Source organism: Chelonoidis abingdonii, chromosome 2, assembly GCF_003597395.2.
Source record: "Chelonoidis abingdonii isolate Lonesome George chromosome 2, CheloAbing_2.0, whole genome shotgun sequence".
In the NCBI taxonomy this organism is placed as follows: Eukaryota; Metazoa; Chordata; order Testudines; family Testudinidae; genus Chelonoidis; species Chelonoidis abingdonii.
The window spans coordinates 301,455,412-301,480,240 of NC_133770.1; the positions used below are offsets into that span (position 1 = coordinate 301,455,412).

The window sequence follows — 24,829 nt, forward strand, 5'->3', positions numbered from 1 at the left end:
CTTACCAAGAGCATTAACGCACTGGCACTTCCCAACTCACGTGCTTGGTAAGGCAGGTGGTACGGGCTTCCGACTGAGCTGAGCCCCAGGCAGGGAGCTACAGAGCTACGCAGACTCACCGCATCCATCCTGTCGACAGTGGTGCTGATGAGAAAGAGTGTATTGATGCTGATGTTCTGGACGCTGTCGCTAGTCAAGTCATCAGCTTCCGGCGTCTGCTTCCTGGGCTGCTGTAAGGGAGCAAGACCACAGGTTAAGAGAGGAACAGAGCTGTGATCAGGACCAGGAAACAGAGGCCTGCTCCCTCTCCACTGCAGCTGCACCAACACAGCATGTTCAGCAGACAGCAGCGCTACCCTGGGATCACGACAGGCTCCTGCCTTCCTCACCCCATGCTATTTTGACTCCTTGCACATCAGTCAGCTGGTCTCTGGAAGGCACTGCAGGCCACCCTCCTGCCAGAGTGCACTCATTTTACTGACGGGAAAGGAAGCACTGACTGTACAGCCTTTTCAAGCATCTGTGAATTTTGGGTGCCCAACTCAACACCTTGGGCTCTCCCAGATGTGAGCGCTCCCCATTCCAACCAATGCTTTGGGGCTGCAGCCAGCCAGCTTGGCACCACGTCTCAAGTGGACACCTGAGGGTTTGGACCCAGATGACTAGGCCCAGAAAGCCCATGAGAGGCAGGCACGGCCTAATCCTGCCCTTTTACCTGGTGCCCCAGCTTTTGGCTGGGAGCGAGGGAGGGGAGAATCAGTGCCAAGACTCTGACATAAACAGATAGCTAATGGTTAATGTTTCCTTTACCTGTAAAGGGTTAACAAAGGGAACCAAACACCTGACCAGAGGACCAATCAGGAAACGAGATCAAGGAGCTGTGCACTAGCTTCGCCCCATTGTTCTCAGCCACCCCAGGACGGACTGAACGGGCATACCACTCCATTGACACAGGTAATGCTCACCCAATTAGAACACCACCCTATCGGGTGTCTCCTCACGCCCAAGCTGCTATAGAATGGGAGATTCCCGATTAACATGTACAGATGGTATAATCGTCATCTCAGTGCAGTGGGGCATTTTCCAGTTGGTTTTGGTAACCAAAACACAGAATGGAGGAATGCGCTATTGGTGGAACTACCGTAGCTAAATGCGGTAACTCGTCCGGGAAACTATCCCATTGCACGCACGATAAAGCTTTGGAGAGTTTTGGGATGCCAGTTTTCTCTACAAATTAGACTTAACCAGGGGTATGCAGTACCGCTAGATGGAACCTGCCAAGGGAAAAGGTCGCAAATCGGTCACCCATGGCAGGGGTGTATGAATTAATGTATTCCTATTTGGGCTGCGGATAATTTAACCACCGGTCACTTTCCAAAGGAGGGATGTAAATGGTTCTTATATGCAGGGGACTGGCGAATATGCAGTTTGGCTACCTCGATGATGTGGCCATTTTTTCTGACTCTGCCAACACCTTAGTAACACCGGGAAAGTTCTTTACGATAGCGCATATGGTAGGCAGGGGGGGAACTGTTAAGGCCAAAGTGTCCAAAATAGCCAAGTACAGAGTGATTAACCTGGGGGACAACCAGGTAGGATCGAGGAACCTAAAATCCACCCTAACGGCAAGGTGGCATGCTATTCCAACAATAGTGGCTGTCCCCGTCAAAAAAGAACAGGGTCCATCTTTTTAGTTGGTGGGTTTAAGGCGTGATTTGTACCCACTCAGCCAATTGCTGTTAGCCTGACGAACCTGGACCCAAAAAGGACCAGGGTCAAATGCAGTTAAGTGGACTGCTAAAAAGTGTCTGGCGGGTTATCCCAATAAGGCCGACGCGGCTTATGTTGACCCTTTGTGTAAGGGCCCTGGATTTGGGGAAAATTTCCTAGTAACCAGCAATGAGTCTGGCGTGGTTAGGAGCAGTTCTTAATGCCAGGGGACCGCATCAAATTCCTTCCTGTCGTGTGTTTCTGCAGAAAATGTCTGAGAGGTGAAAGTCCTTTGGTCAGTAGTGAAAAGGAATTGCTATGCTTGTGTCGCCCCTTCGGAAACCGCTTCGCCTAACGTTGGGCGGGCGTTCCCCGTCAAAATGGCCTTGCTGCGTAATGTGGCTTCATTCCAGCCATAGGGAACAACAAGAAACTGCTTCGATTGGAGTTTAGCTCTCCAAGATTTTGATTTTGAAATTCAACACATTTCAGGAGCTTCTAACAAAGTAGCTGATGCACTCTCCCGTGAGAGTTTCCCATAATACACTGGTTAAAAAATTGTCCTTAAGATGTAGAAGTCTTGTAGTTTACATACTTAGTAGTATATGTAAAGGTGCATGTGTTCTATTAATCTGTTTAGTCTCAAGTTCTAGGAAGAAATCACCGCCAGTGACGTTTCCCACTGTCTGTGATTTGGGGGGCATGTCAAACAGATAGCTAAGGGTTAATGTTTCTTTTACCTGTAAAGGGTTAACAAAGGGAACCAAACACCTGACCAGAGGACCAATCGGGAAACAAGATTTTTAAAAGCTCAGGGAGGGAATGTTTGTGTCTGTGTCTTTTGTCTCTCTCTCGGCTATGAGAGGGATTTCTATCTCCAGGCTTTTCTAATCTTCTGTTTCCAAGTGTAAGTACAAAATGTAGAAGACAATAGGTTTTTTTATTGTTTTTTTGTATTTACATGTGTGTAGTTTGCTGGAATGTTTAAATTTTATTTCTTTTTGAATAAGACTGTTTATTCATATTTTTCTTTTAAGCAATAGCCCTGGGTATTGTCAACCTGATACAGAGACTATGTTTATGTGTTTTTCTTTCTTTTTGTATATAGCTTTCTTTTTAAGACCTGTTTGAGTTTTCTCTGAGTAGGCTAAGGAACGAAGGGAAGGGAAATTCTCTTTGTGTTAGATCTACGGAGGGTGGATCTGAACAGCCTCAGGGGAAGAAGGAGGGGGTAAAGAGGAGACAAGGGGGGAGGTTATTTCCCTTTGTTGTAAGACTCAGGGCATCTGAGTCTTGGGGGTCCCTCAGGGAACGTTTTGGGGAGACCCGAGGGAGTCAGGCCCTGGAAATTCCTGGCTGGTGGCAGCGATATCAGATCCAAGCTGGTAGTTAAGCTTAGAGGGTTCATGCTAGCTTCTCAGTTTATGAACGCTAAGGTTCAAATCTGAGTAGGAAGCTATGACAGACCCCCACCCCTGCCCTTCCCTTTCCCTGCAGAAGGAATCAGGGAGGAGCCGCTGAGGGAGGAAGTTCCAGCAATTGTGATGCAGACGCTGCAGCGTGGGCACAAGGGACTGTGAGGGCAAAGACCAACGAGACCAGAGAGAACCGAGCTCACGGGGTAGAGAAACAATGCGCAGGTGGAGAACTGACAGATGAGGGGTGCAACAGGGGGATTACCCACCTCGGGACCACACCTGCAAATGTGCCAGCGTCTCAGGCTCTTGGCAGCACCAAAGCAGGCAGCTCTTGTGGTGCAAGCAGCAATAGAAACCCAGCCTCCCAGGCCTGCCTGCAGAGCTCCACAGTGCAGTGTGCAGCAGAGAGGTCCCTGCCAGGCTAGGCCACCATCTTCAATAGACTGGGCTGGACACACTGCGCTGGACTCCGATCTCCACAGCCACATCTCTGCTCCAGCTCAGACACTCTGGGTTTGGCCACTGAGCTCCTGGCACAATTTCTTTGGCCATTCGTATCACCCTCGGATAGTGGCGCCAGGACGGGGGAATACTATGGGGGCAATGGACCTCCCACTTTCTGAAGTGTGGAGCCAGGCTGGGGAGCCCAGGCATGGACCCAGAGAGCAGCCCCCGGCCCTGCCCTTGCCCCCTGGGCTCTCCACCCGGGCCAAGGCAGGTGGAGGCTCTGCGACTTCATGCCCGCTCCCCACGGCTCTTACACTGACAGGTGGGGCCCCTGAGCCGCAGCCTGGCATGGTAAGAGTCACGTGGGAAGCTGTGGGAGCCACGACACGGACCCGCTACCTGCCCCGGTCAGGAGTCTGGGGGACGGAGACACAGCCCCACCTGCACTGTGGACATATGGAGGGTCTACCGTGGCTCCCCACTGTGCCTGCATGGCTTTTACTGGGTGGGTGGGGGGGACACGACTGCGGCTCTGAGGCCGCCACACGCCCCACCAGCCCCTGGCCAGAGCTGGGTCGAGGAGAGCTACATGAGTAGCTGTGAGGAGTGGGTCCCTCCACCTGCCCTGAGTGGGGAGCCCAGGGGGCAGGGACATGGGCCGGGGGCTGCTTTCAGCCCCCTCCCAATCCTGGGGGGGTGGGGAGGACGGGCAGATTCCCTGGCCTCACTGTGGCTTGGATGGGGCAAGAAGACGAGTGGAGATAAGGCCTCAGGCAAGGGGGGGGGCGCCTCCCCCTCCACCAAACACTTTTGGGAAGGCTCCGATGCCCTTGCCCCTGGATGTGCCGGCGAGAATTAAAACCAAGATTTGCTCTCACATGAGCCCAAGACAGACCACACAGGCCCAGCTGAGAAAGCCTACCACCCACCACCAGGCTAGACAAATGAACTTTACACCCAGGCGAACAGCCCAAAGGCTCAGAGCCAGTCCTCACCGTGAGTTGTGTGCCCTGATCCAGAAGGACAAGGCACTGTAATTGTAAGAACTGGCTGCATCATGGCAGTTTTACCGTGTCAGGAGGAAGGGCACACTGGTGGACGATGTACTCGATCATGACTTCCCCGCCTGTCTGTTCAAGATAGCCATGGTGAGCCATCGCGCTGATCACTTGCACCACGGCCCGTTTCACCTAGAGGAACGCAGAACAGAGGGTGAGCAGTAGACTCCACAGCGGCAGCCCCTTGAGTAAAGCAGAGGCCAGTAAGCTAGTCCAGTATCCTGGAGCAGGAGGGGACTAGCAGTAATCGTCCTTGACCTCCACCCAGTCTCTTTAGGCACCGAGGACAGGACCAGTAATCAATATGGCCTCAGCCAGGACCCCTGGTGCTCACCCATTGAGGAAGGGCCTACACGAATGCAAGCCAGCGGCTGGGTTACGCTGCCATGCGTCCAGAGGGAATTCTTTACAAGCGATTTAGAGCCTCTCGAGGCTGCACCAGCCACTGCTCTTTTGGGCCATGCATTTAGATTGAAAGCCAAACCCTGGTGCTTTGTGAGAACCACGCCCTGCTGAGCCGGGATTAGCTACAGGAACTCTTCTCAAACCCAGAGCTCAGCCCAGTGCTGGAGAGAGATGGGACCACTGGTGAGGTCAGCAGGGGAGTCATGAGTGCTCAGAGAAGGGAGCTGAAGAAGAGACAGAAGGTGACCTCAGAGGGCCAAGGGGTGTGTTCAGGCATAGGGGCTAGAATGAGAAGAGGGGCAGACAGAGAGAGCCCCATGGTGAGCCGTGCTGGTACAGCACGGGACACATGCAGAGCAGCCAGGAGCAGAGCGCCGCTGGGCCTTGAAGGGGGCCAAGCCCCGAAAAGCCCCATTCACCACATGGCCAGCTGGGAGTTAGGGACATCAGAGGGAGTTTCCAGTTACCTTATTACTGTTGTCCTGCAGAGGAAGTTTCATAGAAGAAAGAATAAAGGGCTTTTTAATCTCCATCTGAGAGGCTGGAAGAGAGAACAACGGCTCAGCCACTCATCGTTGACCTTTCTACCCAGACTGACAGGAGCACAGGGCCTGGCCCCAGAGGGCCTCCTCCCTGACCAGATGTGTGCTTCTCTCCTTCCCCCCTTGGAAGGGCCACTGAGTGGGAAAGAAGCTAGTTTTCCACCTAACAAGCAATTGGATACAAAGCCACACTGCAACCTCCATTCAGGTTCTTCACACTGAGCAGAGCTAGACTCCAGTGGCCCAGGGCAGCATTGTGCCAGCAGAAAGTCCAGGTGAACTCTTGGCTAGTCTGGGTGGAGTTGCTGACAGTTACATGCCTGGGCTTTGGGAAGGGAGCAGCTCTACTCCAAGAGGCATGGATGAGGCCAGAGCAGACTTACCATCCAGCACCAGAGTCCGCTCAGCCATAACTAAGCCAGGAGAACAGTCCCATGTGGTGGAAGCTGAGATCCCAACTAGTTAACACAGCAATAAAGAGTTGAGTTGCCCTGAGGCATTTTGGCTTCTAAGGGAAAGGCTTTGTGTAGCTGATTATCCTAGGCCAGGTCTGCTCAGAGGAAGCATCTAGATTACTCGCAAGCTGTTCACCTGCCTGGGGGCTCCCAGGCCTAAGGATTCCTGGCTCCCTCCACCCCCCTGAGGAAGAGAGTGCTATTTCCTCAGTGCTGTCTGCCCACAATGGGCTGGGAGCAAGGAATAGAGCTTAAATCCCAAGCCATGTCCTGCAGGGTGGCCCCACGGTTCCTGCTTTGTGATGCTCTACGGCAGAGTCCATACTAAATATCATGATGTTGCCATAAGGGCTTGTCTGGGGCACAAGGCCGTGAAGGGTGTTTGCCTAAGAGACACGTGCTACGAAGTTCTGGCCTGCGCTGTGCAGCCGGCCAGACTAGATCACATGGTCTCCTCTTGCCCCGAAGGAATCGGGGACTGCCTGCCAGAATGATGTCAGTCCTCTTAAATCCAGCCCCCAGCTCTAGCTACCCAAGCACATGGCCCAGCACCGAGCAGGAATTCCCACCTGGGCGCTGGCACCCTGCACGGATACAACTGGGCTGCCGGAGGGAGCTGGTCCCTGAGTTACTTACAGGCACAGTTGATAATTTGCCTCATGATGATCAGCGTCCCCACACGTATCCTCTCGTTGTGGCTCTCCAGCTTTGGGAGTAGGAAGCCAAGCAAGCGATCAGGAAATGTACAGGCTGCAGAAGAACAAGGGCACCATTATGGACACTCTCAGCTCAGGAGCAGTCAGCAGGAAGGCCTCAGGCCAAATGTGCCTAGCAGTCACCTCAGTCTGACAGGCCTGCAGCCCAGAGACTACAGGGCCCAGGAGGCAGTGCTGCCTCTGGGCATCAGCCGAGGGTATTCTCCTCAATTCGGTGCACTGCATGCTGGGACAGGCCCCTCTGCTACTGAAGGCTGTGGCTTTGCAGTTTGTACTTCAGAAGCCATTCAAACACCCTCTATTCCTGCTATCTTGGCTCACGTGGCCAATACTCCAGTGGAAGCGGCCTGCTGATTTGTGCAATGCCTCTGCCGTATTTTCACTATGTCTCCCCGACGGGTTATGCATCTTCACGACCTTTGCTGAACATTCAGCAGAGCTGTCCACAAGTGGACACGCACGTCCTCCTCTTTCCAAACCACCCAGAACCATGCAGGAGGAGGTCAGGTTACGCCTTCCAACATTCAACACCTTGCATTTGTCAAGGATGCATTGGCTGGTTTCAGGCTCAGTCCCAGGGGAACCAGCTGAAGCAAGGTACACGGGCAGAAGTCAAACATGTCATACGAGAAAAAGGAATAAGACCTACTCGAGCCCTCTAGGAACTAGTGTTGCTACTTTGCATAAAGACAGTTGAAAGTGCTGCTCAGCTGTCAGGCTTTCAAGCACAAGTGCTAACGATAGGAGGAAGTCATCTGACCGTGACTAGGCAGAAGTCTAGCAGGATCCTAATGAAACTACTGTTGCTTTAGTGGCAATTCCACAAGCTTCCTTTCAAGTATGAATCATTCAAAAGAGAAGCTTGCCAGATCCGGGGGCTACAGGGCTTGGTCCGTACAGGAGGCAGGGCTACAGCAGTGCTAGAGATCACATCAGGGCTGTTTTATGCAGGACTCTAGTAGCCAGAGACAATTCAGCTAGCTCAGTCCTTCCACAAAGCCTTCAGCCAGAGGCTAGCAGACAACCTGTGCGCTATACGTCAGAGTGGAGTTCTGCTCGGAGAGGCTCCCCGGAATCCTGCCACCTAGTCTGGCTGCTGCCATCTGCTGCTCTAAGCAAAACTGCCAGGGTCCATGCAAAGCCAGTCTGTCCCCGTTATCCCTTCCAGCGTACACGGCTAAGCTAGAGGGCTAACTGGCATATGCTGCATTACTAGCCTCTGTCTGTGTGAAGAGGCAGCAGAGTCATCTGCCATAACTCTGCTAAATGGCCCTTAGGAACTTGAGCAGTGAAACCAGATGCCGTCAGAGAGCGATGAATTCACCAGAGGTTGGAATCCTCAGCATCCCTGAGACGACACGACACACAAGCAAACTTTCATACTCAAGCCAAGTCAGTCCAAGGCCAAAAGTTTTAAATGGCCAGATCTCAGCGAGCACCTCAGCTAAGTGTGGAACTCCAGAGAGCAAATGGTGCCCTGTAACCTGCCTGCTTTTGGCACAGTCTCCACACAGGATGTGAGCAATTGCTTTCACCAAGCCTGAAGCCAGGTGGGACCATCAGAACAAGAATCTGGTCATTCGTTCTGTCCCATTTCTCCGCTCCCCTCCCAGAACTGAAGTCTGTCAAACCCTACTGGACACCCAGACAAGGTGAGAAACTGGTTTTCTGCCTCCCCCCAAAACACAGCCAGATCTCAGGACTGTGCACTCACCAGGTGGAGCTCAAGACTTCCTGAACGTGCCAGGAGACTGGCTTAGAGGTGGTCAGGAAAGCCCCTTTCCCACAAATGCCGACCACGAGAGTTTGCTGTTGCTATGATGGGCACTTCCACAGGGAGGCAGAGAACTTCTGCAGATTTCAAACCCCCACCCCTCACCCCTCCACCTTCCACATACAGAGCCGTAGATAGGCAGGAGGTAAGTCACAGCGAGAGTCCATAGGGGACTCGGCCTTCACCCCTCAGCCCCCCCAGCCCTTACCAAGGACAGTGAAGCAACGAAGGACCTCATTGTGGTTTTTTAAACTCAGGGGGACGGAGGACTCCACCGGGGCACAAATCTGTGGGAAGGAAACAGTCAGTCAAATCAATGAGAGCTGGGCAGCACCTGGCATTCAGCCCCTATCCCAAAGCCTTTCCACTTGAGTTCAGCTCACAGGCACCAAGCCCACGCTCACAGCTGGAAATGGCCAGTGGAAGAGCCCAGCAGTCCCGGAATCCATGCCACATGCTGCATGTGATGCTCCCAGAGCACGCTGAACATTTGATCATTGTGAAGTAGCGTGGAGAAGCTGCATGCACCTGATAGCACAGACCTTGGCACTCTTCGGTCATTCAGTGCTAGCAGAGTGCATTGGTTCCACAGGCACAGCTCATTGGACAAGCTGGGGGGCAAGGGGGTGCAGTGGCCTTGGCATAGGGGATCTGCTAGCTTGTCGGTTTGGGTTTTTGGAGCTGCTACGCGTTTCCATTTCATGGGTAGTTTAACAAAATCAGAGCACGACCCATTTCCTTTGCAAGTCATTGCAGACTCCCCTCTTTTAAATACTAAAAATTGCTCTTTGCAGGCTGCTCCAATATGCAGTTTATCTGGGGAGCCCTCCCCATCTGCTCCCTCTCCAGCTTGCAGACAGGACATTTCTTACTGGCATACCAAAGCAAGCTGCTCACTGTCTACTTGTGCCAGAAAGATCCTGGCTGTTCAGGTCTTTTTGGCTGACACTACTGCATAACTGTATTGGTTAAAATCAGGGACTCCACTCCTGATCCCGAGAACAAGCTCTTGTGAGAGGCCAGGCTCGGTCAGACCAATGGTCTATCTAGCCCAGTATCTGGTCTTCCAACACTGGCCGGTGCCAGGTGCCTCAGAGGGCTTGAGCAGAACAGGGAATCATCAAGTGATCCATCCATGTCACCCATTCCCAGCTTCTGGCAAAGAGAGGCTAGGGACACCATCCCTGGCCAGCCTGGCTAATAGCCACTGAGGGCGTGGGGCACGGGTCACTGGCTGGAGAATTCTCCGCACCTTGAAATCTTTAAATTATGATTTGAGGACTTCAATGGCTCAGACATACGTTAGGGATTTATTACAGGAATGGGTGAGTGAGATTCTGTGGCCTGGGTTGTGCAGGTGGTTAGACTAGATGATCATAATGGTGCCTTCTGACCATAAAGTCTATGACAGAACTAGGTAAGTTCCTGGAGGACAGGTCCTTTTTTAAAACCCTGTTATAGTTTTGGCCTTCACAATATCCCCTGGTAACGACTTCCACAGGTTGAGTGTGCACTGTGTGAAGAAATACTTCTGTTTTAAACCTGCTGCCTATTAAATTTCATTGGGTGACCCCTAGTTCTTGTGTTATGAGAAGGGGTAAACAACACTTCCTTATTCATGATAGACCTCTGCCACATCCCCACTTAGCACTCTCTTTTCCAGGCTGAAGAGTCCCAGTCTTTTTCGTCTCTCCTCATACGGAAGCCGTTTCATCCCCCATATCATTTTTGTTGCTCTTCTCCATCCCTTTTCCAATTCCAATACATCGTTTTTGAGACGGGGCGACCACATCTGCACACAGTATTCAAGCTGTGGGCGTACCATGGATTTATATAGAGGCAACATGATATTTTCTATTTTATTATCTGTCCCTTTCTTAATGATGCCCAACATTCTGTTTGGGTTTTGACTGCCGCTGAACAGAGAGTGGATGTTTTCAGAGAACTATCCGCAATGACTCCAAAATCTCTTTCTTGAGTGGTAACAGCTAATTTAGACCCCATCGTTGTATATGTAGAGTTGTATGTAGAGTACTACTTTGGTCGCATACAGTCTGCATAGGATTGGCATCCATTACCTTATTGTCTGACTTTGTTTTCTACTCGCAGTTCTCACCACCCTCAGTTCCTCTGCTACAGGTGTTTTAGGTGCCTTAGCGCAGCCAGCGTTAGCCGTGGGGGTTTAGCATTTTAACAGTATTTGTTTATCAGTGTGACGGGCTCATATCAGAAACTCCAGCTGGGAGCCTGAGCAAAGCAGTGGTAGAGGCAGGGCACTGAGGAGCACACGTCAATGCCTTGCGTATTGCCCATCCTCCAGCCATGGGGAGCCCAGGGCACCTGATCTTTCAGGCCTCAAAAGGAAAACAAATTAAGTATTAGCTTAAAAAGACATTAACGTGATTTAAAAGGGTGCGACCCCATAGCCAGAGGCCATCTGATCAAGGGGATCAGCTCCCTCCCCCATGTATGGTTTGGCGAAGGAATTCAGCAGCCATAGGCTGGCCCAACCTAGCCCAGGCCAGGCTGCAGAGGAACAGGGAGTTGGGGGTTATCCCTCAGCTCCTGTAGATTCAAGCACCCATAGCCAGAAGCGGGCTGGGGACCAGGACGTCCCAGGAGCACCTAATCCTTTAAGTGCTGTACCACAAACAAATCACAAGTCAGCCCCCGGACATCATGGGGGGCCACGCAGGGAGGCTGAGTGCACCCCCTCCGACAACTAAACAGAAACAGCTCTAGGGATTCACCAAAGTTTCTGCTTTTGATCCAGTGACCAGGCCTGGGGTTAGAGCAAGTCTGTGCAAGTGGCTGGATTCAAACCCAGAAGCCCAGTTCTTTCCCAAGTGATTCAGCCTCCTTCACAAAGCTGAGCTGTACATGCACTTTCCAGCGCTACAACAGCATTAGCCCATTGGAGACCCGTGGCTCAGGTCAGTCCACTCAGCAGCACCAGAGTCATTTGCTCGAGCAGAAAAGCAATTCAAACAAAGGCTGGTCTGCACTCTGCACATGGTTATGCCTGCAGAGCCCCCTCCATTAGGGCAGCACGAACACGCCTCCAGCTGGTTCGGAAAGTCACCGGACTCAGACCTCTCCAGAGCACCTGGCTCCACTCCAAACTCTTGAAGAACAAGCGATGGCTGTGGACGCACCTCCCACCACCCTCCTGGCTCATTTCAAGCCATTCTCTCCTCCAGGCCACATCATTTAGTTCTAGGGCCAAGTCTCCAGAGAGTGAACAGGTCTGTGCTTTTAGAAAGGACCACGACACATGGGGGCAGCGTCAGACAGAACTCGACCACCCTGCCCTTGGACCGGCAAAGTGCAGCCCAGGACCATTTACTTAGCGGCAACGTCCTGAGGGGTGTAGTCTAGGCACTAGACACTGAAGTGGGCTGCACAAGAATGGAAGAGGGTTTAGTGCTTCCCCCCTTAAAGTTATAAACACCTGGTGCCATGAACAACCTCGGCATTAACAGAGTAGCTGCTCCTAGGGACAGGTCATCAGCACAGATCAGGGCCTGCTCCTAGCACCTGATACAAGTGGTGGCTTGGCTGCATGCCAAGGCATGCATGTTCCATGGGCTATAACTCCACATGGGAGAGCTGGACACCTGTGATCAGCTCCAGGTTATGCAACCTGAGAGTGTGGCTGAAGCAGCCCAAGAGCACCATTTCCAGCTAAGGCAGGGGTGGGCAAACTTTTTGGCTGAGGGTCACATCTGGGTGGGGAAATTGTATGCAGGGCCATGAATGTAGGGCTGGGGCAGGGGTTGGGGTGTGGAAGGGAGTTCAGGGCAGGGGGTTTGGGTGCAGGAAGGGGCTCAGGGCAAGAGGGTGGTGCAGGAGAGGTGCAGCAGGGGCTCAAGGCAGGGGGCTGGGGGTGTGGGAAGGGTTCAAGGTGTGGGCTCCGGCCCGGGACCACTTACCTCAAGTGGCACCAGGGTGGCAGCAGGGCTAAGGCAGGCTCCCTACCTGCCCTGGGCCTGCGCTGCTCCCGGAAGCAGCCAGCATTTCCAGCAGTGGCTCCTCAAGGTGCAGTGGGGCAGGCAGCTCTGCCGCATGCTGCCCATGCCTGTGGATACCACCCCAGAACTCCCAGTGGCTGCGGTTCCCCCTTCCCAGCCAACGGGAGCTGTGGGGGGCGGTGCCTGCAGGCGACAGCAGCGCAGGGAGCCCTCTGCCCCAGGGACGTGGTGCCAGCCGCTTCCAGGAGCGGCACGGGGCCATGGCAGGCAGGGAGCCTGCCTTAGCCCCACTGCGCCATGGGGCTGGCAATCCCACAGGCTAGACTGAAAGCCCCGAGAGGCTGGATCCAGCCCACAGGCCATAGTTTGCCCTGTGCTAAGGGCTTGGAGGGGAGGGAGGGTTTGTAGAGATTAGATACTCAGGGACATTAAAAAGCTGCAATAGGAATAAGCTGATTTAGCAGCCTGCAATAGAAAACTGGTTGCTGGTGGGGAAACACTTGGACTCTTCAGGCAAGTCTACGACATCTGTCCAAGAGGTATGTAGTCGGGATATCCTAGGCAATGCAAACCTACCCCTAGGTGCATCTAACAAGGAACACTCCCAGCCAGTTACAGACTCCGCCATGGGAAACCAGGGACCTCCCACCTTTCCAGCCTCAAAAGAACAATGCACGACTCCCCCACGTCCCAAGGTCTGGCACCTCACCCAGAAAGATCCCAACACACCACACACAAAAGATGGAGTCAACAGACCTGTACTACCAGGATGACAGTGAAACCTCAGTTCCAGCATATGCTACTGAGAAAACACGGACAACTGGTGCTTAACAGTTACAGGATTAATCTAGAGTTGGTGCCAGACCACCCCTGTAGGGCTCCCACGTGAATAAGATGCTCCAGGATACGCCGATCTTGTTCCGGGATTGTTAGCAGTACTTGGTGTTGCTCACGCCTAGTCTTCAGCCTTTCAAGGGTTTGTCTTTTCTCCACGTGTTTGTGGATTCTCCCTTTACTGCTTCACTGAGAGTGGGGTGTGACCCTTGTTCAGGACAGCTGGGGCAGGAGAGTAAACAGCTTCTGATCCTGCTAGCAAGGGACTGGCTTCTCCTCTCCCCTGCCAGGGTAAGGGCCATCAGGGAAGGAGGCAGGAGCAGCTCAGGGCAGCTAGGAGGCACCAAGCCAACTTTCTCTCTAGCAGGGAAACATGCTTTATGTTCCTCTGCAGCTCACCCTGAACTGTGTTAGTAGCAGCAGCTGCTCCTTCCAAATACCTCTCGCCCTTTCTGGAACGTGCACAGGCTGGCCAGCTTGGCCCCTGCCCTCAAACAGAAATATGGTCTCTGTTTAAATGGAGACATTTCTCGTGCCTCTTTCCAAACTGGAGCCTGAGGGCTTTCTAGACTGGGAAGTTCCTTCTGCAAGATGGGGGAATGTTTAGGGTAAGAGGCCCCTAATGCATTCAGTTCTCAGCTTGATGCAGGTGGCTGCAGCACTCGGATGTGAACTCCAGCCCCAGGTTCTGGATCCCACATGCCATTTCCTGAGATACCTTTCAGGAAGTTCTAATGAACGTCTGGGCTCACCAGCACCCAGCCCCAGAATAGGTCTCCCAGCCCTGCTGACCCATCTCGATCCTTACCTGGGGGTGCAGGGTGCTCAGAAGGGCATCAAGCTGCGTGTCCAGAGTGCGGCTACCAAAGTTGACAGAAGCCTCAAGAATCTGGCACAAGCTCTGCTCAGAAAGAGACATTGGAATGCTGCGATTAGCACGAGGAAAAGGAACCGCCGCCCCGCTGGAAATGAAAGAGTAACGACTTGGTGATCAGGAAGCAGAGAGACTCCGTGACCGAGATCCAAACCCAGGACACTATCCCCAGTGCGCGCTGAGCTAAGGGGATGGGGCTGTGGTAGAAAAACAAGTGCAATCATCCTCCATCTGCTGTGGGTAAAGCACCAAGGAGGTTTCTGGAACTCATCCATCTTTCCCCATTCTCCAGCTGCAGCCAGCCACATAGCAGCACCTCCGCATACTGGCTGCTGCAGCCAGCCATGTACGCTGGCAGACTACCAACCCGGTCATCGCTTCTCTGCTAACAGCACTCTGTCTTGGAGGGGCTCGACTGGACGTCCTCCCCTTACAGGCAGCGGGAGCCAAGAACGAGCAGAGCAAGAGGAGTCCAGGACAGAAGGAAATACAGTGGCTCCAGCACCAGAGCAGGACATGGGGCAGAGGGAGTGGTAGAGAGGTCATCACCTGCCAGGCCATCTGGAGTGGACTCCCAATCCACCAGAGAGGTTGCTCTACTCTGGGTCACTAGCAATAAGTTTGCCCCTCCCTGACAAAGAGGCACATGGTAGCAGCAGCCGGGCCCTGGCCAATGGCAGGTTCAGCCTTTGTGGAAGAGGTATCAGAACCTGCCAATACCACACTGACCAGCCTCAGTGGTGCCAACCCTAGCGTGATTCCAGCCAAGCCAGAATGTTTAGACAAGGCAGGATTTGTAACCGTGCCCCACCACATGGGTCTGGGCATGTGACCCGGCCTGTGGTACGAAAGCAGCCTTCGAACTGCTCCTTTGCTGCCAAAGCCTGGAGCTCAGTCTGATGTGCTGGGCAGACTAGAAGGGCCTAGCAGGAAAGGAAGCAACAGGACTGTGGGTCCTCGAGGGCCACCCAGCTTGTACTGAGCATGTGCACGGCCATGGGGAGACGATCTTACAGGCAGTCTGTTCTCCTGTCCCACCCCCACCCCCTGGGAGCACCCTGGTCAATGATCTAAGGAGCACACACACACGAATTACAGGTAGCTGCGGGGACACACAAGAGGGTGCCCCTCAGTCCCACGGGAGCAGCGTGCTGAGCCGTTTACCTTGGTCACATAAAAGGCCTCCACGTGCTTCTTGTAGAGAGCAAGAATTCCTGGCACCAGTCTTGGGAGCTGCTCCTCAAGTTTTTCGCTGGGCATCAGGTGACTCATGGGCCCAAGAGCCTTCACAACAGCGAATCTCAGCTGCAGGGACAGAAACAACCTGCAAGAGTCAGACCTCTCAGCCAGCCTGAACCCTGGAGTTAGGGTCATGCTGCTAGGCTGGCTCCAGTGCTGCCCCCACAGCAGCACGAGTGTCAGAGGGGTTGGTTTGTGCTCCTCTGGTGCCGGGAGACGGTCCCAGACTAGCCACCACACGGACCGAGCCTGTTCCGAGGACCCAGTGAAAGGCGCAGCAGCAGTGTACGTTTGCCCACACTGCTCCACCAACCCAAGGGCAAGAGGAGCTGGGTCTCACCATGCAGTCAAAGAAGCCACTGGTATCAGGTGCTGAGGGAGTGGGTGGATGGTGTAGCCTGGCCACCTTCTGTCATGCCCACATCCAGCTAGATGGAGCATGCCCAGTTCCTTCCCAGATAGGATTTGCATGTTGCCTCCTCTCCCTTAGGCTCAGCTGACACCCTGATGCTAACAAGGGATGCATACAAGACTCTGCCACTCCAAGCTGCATAACTTAGGGACAGAGTGACAACTGCAGCTGTTCCAGATGGCAAACACTGGCATGGCGTTAGAGAGCAAGGCAGGCGCTCCTTCAGCCAGCAGACCAGAGTCTTTAGGGTGGGATGGTGGAGAAAGGCAGACTACAGACCCCTACATGGGCAGTGGCAGGCCCAGTCTGACAGTGGAGATTTAGCAGGAAGGGAGAAACCCACCGCCAGGCAACTGCTCGGGGCTGTAGCCACACCAAGCTACCAAACGGCACAGCCGCACCTTGGCCTCCCGGCTCTGCAGCCAGATGTTGAAGAGCACATCGTAGGCGTTGAAGATTTCATTGGAGAAGGTGTCTTTCCTTACGGTGGGGTCAGGCGCTTTATCCAAGTTTGCCAGGTATTCCTGGATGCTCTCACTGAAATGCTGCAGAGCTACAAGACACAGATTTTCTCATTTAGATCTCTCTCACACACACAGTTAAAGTTAACAGCAGGCTTTCGACTGAGGTCTGAGATGCTGCTGTCTGAGCAACATCCAGCATCCTGGTGCATGAGCAATTCCCCTTTAACACTTTATTAGCAGAAACACCAGACCTCCAGCACTGAAGGTGTAGCCTGTAGGAGAGGTCTGCAGCTGTCACTAGTCGACAGGATGCTTTCACTGGGCTGCTCCTGTGCTTTAAGGCCTGTATTTAAGACCTTTAGTCCCCATTTTGGTGCAATGGCTCCTGATAACTGCCATTTAGAGTCCGAAGTGGGGCCGATGTCTCAACTTAGTCCATTTGGAAAACAAAGAGGAGACCTGACGTTCGGGCTCTGTGCAGAACCCAACCCAGAGTGATTCCTCCTTATCTTTTGTATCAGTCTTTGACTGATCAATAGGTCTGACCAGTAGGTGTCTGGTAAAATTTCCTACACAAATACACAAGGGGTGGGCAGAGAAGAAAGGAGAGAATGCACACAAGGCAGGTGGCAGAAGCATACCCTGGTCTAGAACGGGAAAGAGAACAGGGGAAAGACAGGAAGGAAAAGAGGGGGGTTGTTTTTAAACATTAAATTAACCACTCTAGCTAGACTGACTAACTACTACAGTAACCATAGCCCACAACCTCCTCTTCCCTTTTAAGATGTAGTGGCCAGGCCGGCACAGGTTCTCACCCAGCTGATTCGTTTACTCCCAGGGTTCTCAAACTGGGGGTTGGGAGGTTATTACATGGGGAGGGGGAGTTGTGAGCTGTCAGCCTCCACCCCACATCTCACTTCACCTCAGCATTTATAATGGTGTAAAATATACTTTTTTAAAAAGTATTTTTAATGTATTGGGGGGACGGTCACACTCAGAGGCTTGCTGTGTGAAAGGGGTCACCAGTACATAAGCTGTAGAACCGCTGGTTTACTCCTTGGGCCAGCCATGTAGTTTTCTCAAGTCCTGCCTTCCTATTTTTAGGAAAAATTGGGACATTTCAGGTTAGCACAGAGAAGCGCCCAGACTCTTCACATGGGATTTCCAGGAGCAGGTGCAGAGCTACCCTTTCTGTTCCTCACTCTGGTGGCCCTCCAGCTTCCCTGGGCACTGCAGCGGAGGAGACTTGTGCCAAATGGGCACCGTTCGGGCATTTTAATCAGTGCCAGCGTGAAGAGTGGTGAATTCTGAGGCTTGCACTTGCTGCCTTCTTATCCTTTTATACACCCAACACCAACACGAACGTCCCAAATTCATCACGTGAGTTAAAGGAAGAACATGCTTCCCAGCCTGGGGCATGCTGCTGCCAGAGTCCCTGTAACAAAGCTGAGGCCCTGGCATGCCACAGCACAGGAAAATTGATCTGCACTTACCTGAAAGTTCCCTTTTCTAAGGTCCATGGAGCCAGCTTGCCCTGGCACACAGGGTACGTCTACACTGCCCACTCAGCCCAAACTGATTTGAGCCCAAGCCCCTCTGCCATCCACTCACAAATCCATCTGACTCAGGTCAGCGAGCTCTCAGAACCAGAGTCCTAGGACCCTGCTGGGGAGAGGGTCAGAGCCAGAGCCACTGTGACTCTGGGCCAAGCCCTGTCCTCCTGCAGTGTGAATGTAGCTCAAGCCACAGCCCCAAGGCAGATGGGCTGCACAGTGCAGCACGGACGCATACGCACGGCTGAGAGCCTTGGTCCAACAATCGCAAGCCCAGGTTTCCAGTGCAGGGCGGATGCCCAAGTGTAGGCTTAGGAACTTCAAGTCCACAAGCCAGAGACCCAGGTTTCCAGTGCAACACTGACATAGCCAGAGGAGAGCTGGAAATGGACATGCAAAGAGTGAGGGCTGGATCACTAGGGGAAGTGATGCCCAGTCTCTGCCATGGAGAAACTGGTTGTGCTTTTTCTGGGATTCAGGAAAATGGCATTTCATAGATTCATAGACTCTAGGACTGGAAGGGACCTCGAGAGGTCATCGAGTCCAGTCCCTTGCCTTCATGGCAGGACCAAATACTGTCTAGACCATCCCTGACAGACATTTATCTAACCTACTCTTAAATATCTCCAGAGATGGAGATTCCACAACCTCCCTAGGCAATTTATTCCAGTGTTTAACTACCCTGACAGTTAGGAACTTTTTCCTAATGTCCAACCTAAATCTCCCTTGCTGCAGTTTAAGCCCATTGCTTCTTGTTCTATCATTAGAGGCTAAGGTGAACAAGTTTTCTCCCTCCTCCTGATGACACCCTTTTAGATACCTGAAAACTGCTATCATGTCCCCTCTCAGTCTTCTCTTTTCCAAACTAAATAAACCCAATTCTTTCAGCCTTCCTTCATAGGTCATGTTCTCAAGACCTTTAATCATTCTTGTTGCTCTTCTCTGGACCCTCTCCAATTTCTCCACATCTTTCTTGAAATGCGGTGCCCAGAACTGGACACAATACTCCAGTTGAGGCCTAACCAGCGCAGAGTAGAGCGGAAGAATGACTTCTTGTGTCTTGTTTACAACACACCTGTTAATGCATCCCAGAATCACGTTTGCTTTTTTTGCAACAGTATCACACTGTTGACTCATATTTAGCTTGTGGTCCACTATGACCCCTAGATCTCTTTCTGCCATACTCCTTCCTAGACAGTCTCTTCCCATTCTGTATGTGTGAAACTGATTGTTCCTTCCTAAGTGGAGCACTTTGCATTTGTCTTTATTGAACTTCATCCGGTTTACCTCAGACCATTTCTCCAATTTGTCCAGATCATTTTGAATTTTGACCCTGTCCTCCAAAGCAGTTGCAATCCCTCCCAGTTTGGTATCGTCCGCAAACTTAATAAGCGTACTTTCTATGCCAACATCTAAGTCGTTGATGAAGATATTGAACAGAGCCGGTCCCAAAACAGACCCCTGCGGAACCCCACTTGTTATACCTTTCCAGCAGGATTGGGAGCCATTAATAACCACTCTCTGAGTACGGTTATCCAGCCAGTTATGCACCCACCTTATAGTAGCCCCATCTAAATTGTATTTGCCTAGTTTATCGATAAGGATATCATGCGAGACCGTATCAAATGCCTTACTAAAGTCTAGGTATACCACATCCACCGCTTCTCCCTTATCCACAAGGCTCGTTATCCTATCAAAGAAAGCTATCAGATTGGTTTGACACGATTTGTTCTTTACAAATCCATGCTGGCTATTCCCTATCACCTTACCACCTTCCAAGTGTTTGCAGATGATTTCTTTAATTACTTGCTCCATTATCTTCCCTGGCACAGAAGTTAAACTAACTGGTCTGTAGTTTCCTGGGTTGTTTTTATTTCCCTTTTTATAGATGGGCACTATATTTGCCCTTTTCCAGTCTTTTGGAATCTCTCCCGTCTCCCATGACTTTCCAAAGATAATAGCTAGAGGCTTAGATACCTCCTCTATTAACTCCTTGAGTATTCTAGGATGCATTTCATCAGGCCCTGGTGACTTGCAGGCATCTAACTTTTCTAAGTGATTTTTAACTTGCTCTTTTTTTATTTTATCTTCTAAACCTACCCCCTTCCCATAAGCATTCACTATGTTAGACATTCCTTCAGACTTCTCAGTGAAGACCGAAACAAAGAAGTCATTAAGCATCTCTGCCATTTCCAAGTTTCCTGTTACTGTTTCTCCCTCCTCACTGAGCAGTGGGCCTACCCTGTCCTTGGTCTTCCTTGAAGGATCCTGGCTGAGCAGGTTGTCTCAGCTGGAGGGACCTCACAAGGGTGGGGCATTCGTGGGCTGCCAGCAGCTGCCAGGTCTTGTTCCGCCCCAAGCTGCAGCTGTGTGGGCTTTAGCACAATGAAGATAGGAAGATGCAGCTATACTTCACACAGCTACAGCCTCCTTCCCATCACTACTGACCAGGCGATTTGCAGGGAGGGCACCCACACCCACTACCCTTGGACATTAGCAATCCCAAGTCTCTTCAAACTAGTCACCTGACTGTCGGTTCTCAGTTGTTTAGCTTTTAGCTCCGTTTCTAGGCATCAGCCCCCCCAGTGTGCTGGGCCTTCCAGCCCTGACCCATGGAAAAGCCCTTTCTCCCATGCTGCCCTCATGCTTAGGAGGAGCTCTCCATAAATATCCACAAAGCTACCTCGTCCTCCTCTGCCTCAATGGCTACAAAAACCGTGCCAAGGGTTAGGCCTCTGGTGCAGAGGCCTCTGCATGCCATGCAGGCCAGTACTGTCTCCTTGGATCCAGGCCGAGATGGAAGGGTAAGACACCAGATGTACTGCCTTTTACGCTCTTTGGGGCAGGGGCCATTTCTGTTCTGTTTCTACAACACCTGGCACCATGGAGTCCTCAGCCCTGATGAAGGTGCTACGTAGAGTATATACCATGAATCAAAGTAGTCCCACTAAACCAGTCAACGGGGCAAGCACAGGCTTAAAATCAAGCACCTGCTTAAGTGCTTTGCTGGACCAGGTCAGAGCGCCCAGCCCCTTGCGTACAACAAAGAACTAGGAATCAAGAATGCCCAAGGGGTGCTCCATGCCTTGATGCCAACTCACTAACCTTCGCCCAGTCACTGCCCTGAGGAAACAGGGATCCTGAATGCCCTTTTGCAGAGAGGGGGAGCGTTCGTGGTTTGTAAGACACTGAAGATATTTAGCCCTCTGTGCTGCATGGCAGCACTAGACAAGAGCGTCATTCTACCACAAAGACAAGCCACCTGCGTTAGAACCAACTTCTTCCTGGCAGACTCCGGGGTGACTAGCCAGCAACTACGACCCTGCAATGCCATTGCCAGCACTGATGTGGGTGCCAGATCACTGGCTGAGTGAGGTGTGACGAACTGAGAATGTTCTTAATGTTTGCTCTGAATACTGTGTTGGTGCCTCAGTGTCCCCTAGGCAGTTCTTAAGTATCTAGGTGGTGAGATAAGGGTGTGTGATTGCTGCAGAGCAAAGGGCCAGTGCACCTAAATGCCTGACACTCTGTCTCCTAGCAACTGATGGCCTGGGCCCCTCCCTGCAAAGGTGCCAACTGGAAGGTGTTGGAGACAAAGAGGTCAGGTGAACTCCCTGGCCTGGGAAAGGGCTGAAACAGAGAGGAGGGGCTGGAGGGGGTTGAATGCTGGAGCTGGCTGAGGACGAGGAGTGAAGTGCGACTGGGGCGCTGGCTCACTGCCCCCACATGGACCTGGCCGAGGGGTCCGTTCACTGTATCTACAACTCTGTATTTTAGACGCCTGTTCCTGTCACCGATAAACCTGTTTACTGGCTGGCTAAGATCACATCTGACTGCAAAGTGGGGGTTGCAGGACCTGTGGCTTCCCCAGGACCAATCCGCTGGGGTGGGCTCGCTGTGGGAAGCGCACGGAGGGGCAGAGGATGCTGAATGCTCCAAGGAGAGACCCAAGAGGTGAAGACGTGTGAGCGTCTTTCCCTGAACAAGTCTGCTCCGAGGGAGAGGAGGCTCCCCAAAGTCCTGACTGGCTTTGTGGGGAGCTGTTCCAGAGCATCGCCCGGTGACTCCGTGACATGAGGCACAAGGAATATTTAAACAAGCTTCACATACAACTATGAATATTTTTCCTCCTCACAGAAGCTTTACTCTAACTCCCTGCAAAATCTGCAATGATGCATGAAAGTTATGCTTCAAACCGTTCAGTGCATCAGCATTCACTTTCAGTGGAGTCCACTGGATTGCGTTAGTCAGCACCAGAGAGTGAGTTTGATTACTGCATTCGAGCAAACTCAGTCTCTTGATCTCTCTCTGTTATTCCAGCAGCAAGACGAGATGCGCTACAGAGCACAGGCACAGAAATCTCTCCCCTGCAGCTTGAGGGCCATTCAAGAGGTTCTGTCTGATTCCATTTGTTCCCAGTGCAGAGCTGCCCCAGCACAGCTCCTGCATTCAGACAGCAGTGGGTGAGGATGCTGCAGTGGCCAGAGAGGCTGCTCGCCCAGCAGGGTTGAGAGCAAAGTTGCTGCATCTGGCAAAGCCTTTGAGAGGAGAACAGTGCTCGCACAGACCTGCCCTTCTCTTTTCAGCTGGCTGATAAAGGAAGCCACAAATTTAGAGCATCCTCTACTGGGATGTTTGAGACGACAGTGTCACCGCCAGGCTCCTGTGACGACTACAGGACTGTCTTGGGCTGTAAGACAGTAACACAATAGCCCAGTAAAGCCTGACAGGGGCAGGTGGTTACACAGCAAGTGAACAAAGATGCAGAAGTAACTCACCAGCCAGACACACCAAGAACCACATCAAATTTGACCCAATGTGCCAGACAGCCAACAGAACGCAGGCCCAAAGCCTGCTCTCAGCTGCGTGGGCAGCTCCAGCTGGTGTCAAAAGGGAGACCCAGCACAGGCGTCAGCGACAGCTCACAAGCACGAAGGGCTCAGCTCACCTGGTGGCCAGACCCAGATCTTCTGACTCCTCCCCCCTCCCCAGCTCTAGGCTCATGTTTTCCACTCTGGCCTAGCCACATCACGAAGTTTAAGGACTGCCACTGAGTGGAGGCTGTTGGCGAACTCCCCGAGATGTTTGATTCTGTACATCTTCAGTAAATTTCACTCGAGGCAAAAATGTCACTGAAAGCCGAGAACCCTTGGTTTCCTGCCTCTGACAGCAGTTTTGAGGCCAGTGAGCTCAGTGTACAGCACGAGCCCCCTAAGTCCAAGAAGCTTCTAGTTAATAAGGACCTACGTTTTCTAAAGTACTTTGCCCATTTTAGGTGCAGAGATAAATCAGCAGAAAGGAAGTGCTGGAAAATCCCAGCACAGCAATTACTTTGTTCAGAACTGTGACCAGGTAAAGGCGCAAGTTTAGTTCATGCTCCTTGAGGGATGGGGGAGAAACAGGAGGGTCCCTAGGCCTGTTGGAAGTAGATTGGGGGAAAAGATGCAGTAGTGGTACTGCCACAGTTCTGAGACTACGATCGATCCGTCAAGCTTTCATTGAAGTTTTCCCACCTCAGTTGGCAAAAGGGGACATTCCTCATTCCCTACAAAGAGCCATTTTAGTCCTCTGTGGCTTGCCTCCCATCCAAATTCATCACCCCGCCTCCACTCACATCCTTGCCCAATGGGTTTCCGCACTGTCCCCAGCTAGGAGAGAGTTCAGACTCTTTGTCCACTGCTCTCGGTCCACCGTTACATTTTCTGCAACAGAGACCACGTCCCAGACCAAAGATCCCACTGCTCCCTCCTCACCTATTTTATAGGGCATTGAGCAGGCAAGAGGGAGGAACAGACCTGGGTTAGATTCAAGCCAGCGCCCTAGAAATAAAAGGCTCAGTATCCTACCCACGAGGCAGCCATCTCCCAAAGCCAAGTCATTTAAAATAGCGCAGATCTGCTCTGAAACAACCCTCCTGGCCTTTGGGCTGAGTCCTTCCTCCACAGAATGAGGGGATTTCCTTTACAGCCAAAGCTAAGGGAGATACAGCTCCCAAAGACAACCCTTCAGAAGCCACCATAGCCTCAGTAAAAAGGAGCAAGCCACCTTACCATAGCAAAACACACACTTCATGTGGTCCTGTTTGGCCATTCCCAGCATTGGCAGCATGGTCCCGAGGATGGAATTTAAGAAAGGCACCATCCCAAACACTAAGGGAAGAAAGGAGAAAGTTACAGTGGGGCGAGGTGAACTGAGGCCAGGACCCTGTGGAAGCAGAACAGTAGGCAACTATGTTGTTAGAGACTGTCTGAGAATGCGTATGTGGAGCTGATCAAATGAAGGTTGAGCAAGCAACTTGCTTTGGCATCTAACATTTGATCTGAGCCCCTGACTCTGCGGCCTTGACAATCTAATGTGGTTTGCGTGCTAGTTCTGAAACACAAAGAGACCAATTTGGTGATAAAAAGGAAGCTGCCGATTTCAAGAGCTCAGGTACAGAGCCTACAACCCCAAAGTTATAAATGGAGTTCCAGCAGCTACCATCCCCTCAAGTGCCTGGAGTTGTATCAGTTTAGACTGTCCAAGACGCAGGCATCTGGCCAGCCAAGAGTCACTTACTGCCAGACATTTCATTAGCCAGCAGATCAACAGCAGATGGGCAGGAGCTCTGGAATCTGTGTAGCCCTACGATAGGCTTTTGACACTGGCCTATGGGACATGCCCATAAGAAATCAGGGAACTGCGGTTGAGATTCGATTACTAGAACGGTGGCTCAGCTTTCCCAGACTATAGTGCCCCTTTCAGGAGGCTGATTTGTCTTGCATACCTCAAGTTTCAACTCACTTGCAGAATCAAAACATACAAGAGTGTCCCAGCACACTAGTACTGAACTATGGCAGACTCTCTCCTTTTTACCATTAATATTAAAATAAATCAACTGGACTATAAATATCACACTTACATTTCAGTGTACAGTCTATAGAGCAGTATAAACAAGGCAGTGTCTGTATGAAATTT

At 52.0% G+C, this 24,829-nt stretch overlaps 1 protein-coding gene across 1 annotated transcript in view; it reads right to left on the reverse strand.

Moving 5' to 3' along the window:
- MROH1 (maestro heat like repeat family member 1) overlaps nucleotides 1-24,829 on the reverse strand; it is a 116,614-nt gene that overhangs the window by 74,968 nt on the left and 16,817 nt on the right. Inside the window, exons 6-14 of the mRNA XM_075062045.1 lie at nucleotides 23,923-24,021; nucleotides 16,257-16,408; nucleotides 15,369-15,509; nucleotides 14,139-14,231; nucleotides 8,734-8,812; nucleotides 6,672-6,785; nucleotides 5,506-5,579; nucleotides 4,646-4,765; nucleotides 120-230 (exon numbers count right to left, since the gene is read on the reverse strand). Coding sequence (XP_074918146.1) covers nucleotides 120-230; nucleotides 4,646-4,765; nucleotides 5,506-5,579; nucleotides 6,672-6,785; nucleotides 8,734-8,812; nucleotides 14,139-14,231; nucleotides 15,369-15,509; nucleotides 16,257-16,408; nucleotides 23,923-24,021 — 983 coding nt within the window. The remainder of the gene's footprint in view (nucleotides 1-119; nucleotides 231-4,645; nucleotides 4,766-5,505; nucleotides 5,580-6,671; nucleotides 6,786-8,733; nucleotides 8,813-14,138; nucleotides 14,232-15,368; nucleotides 15,510-16,256; nucleotides 16,409-23,922; nucleotides 24,022-24,829) is intronic.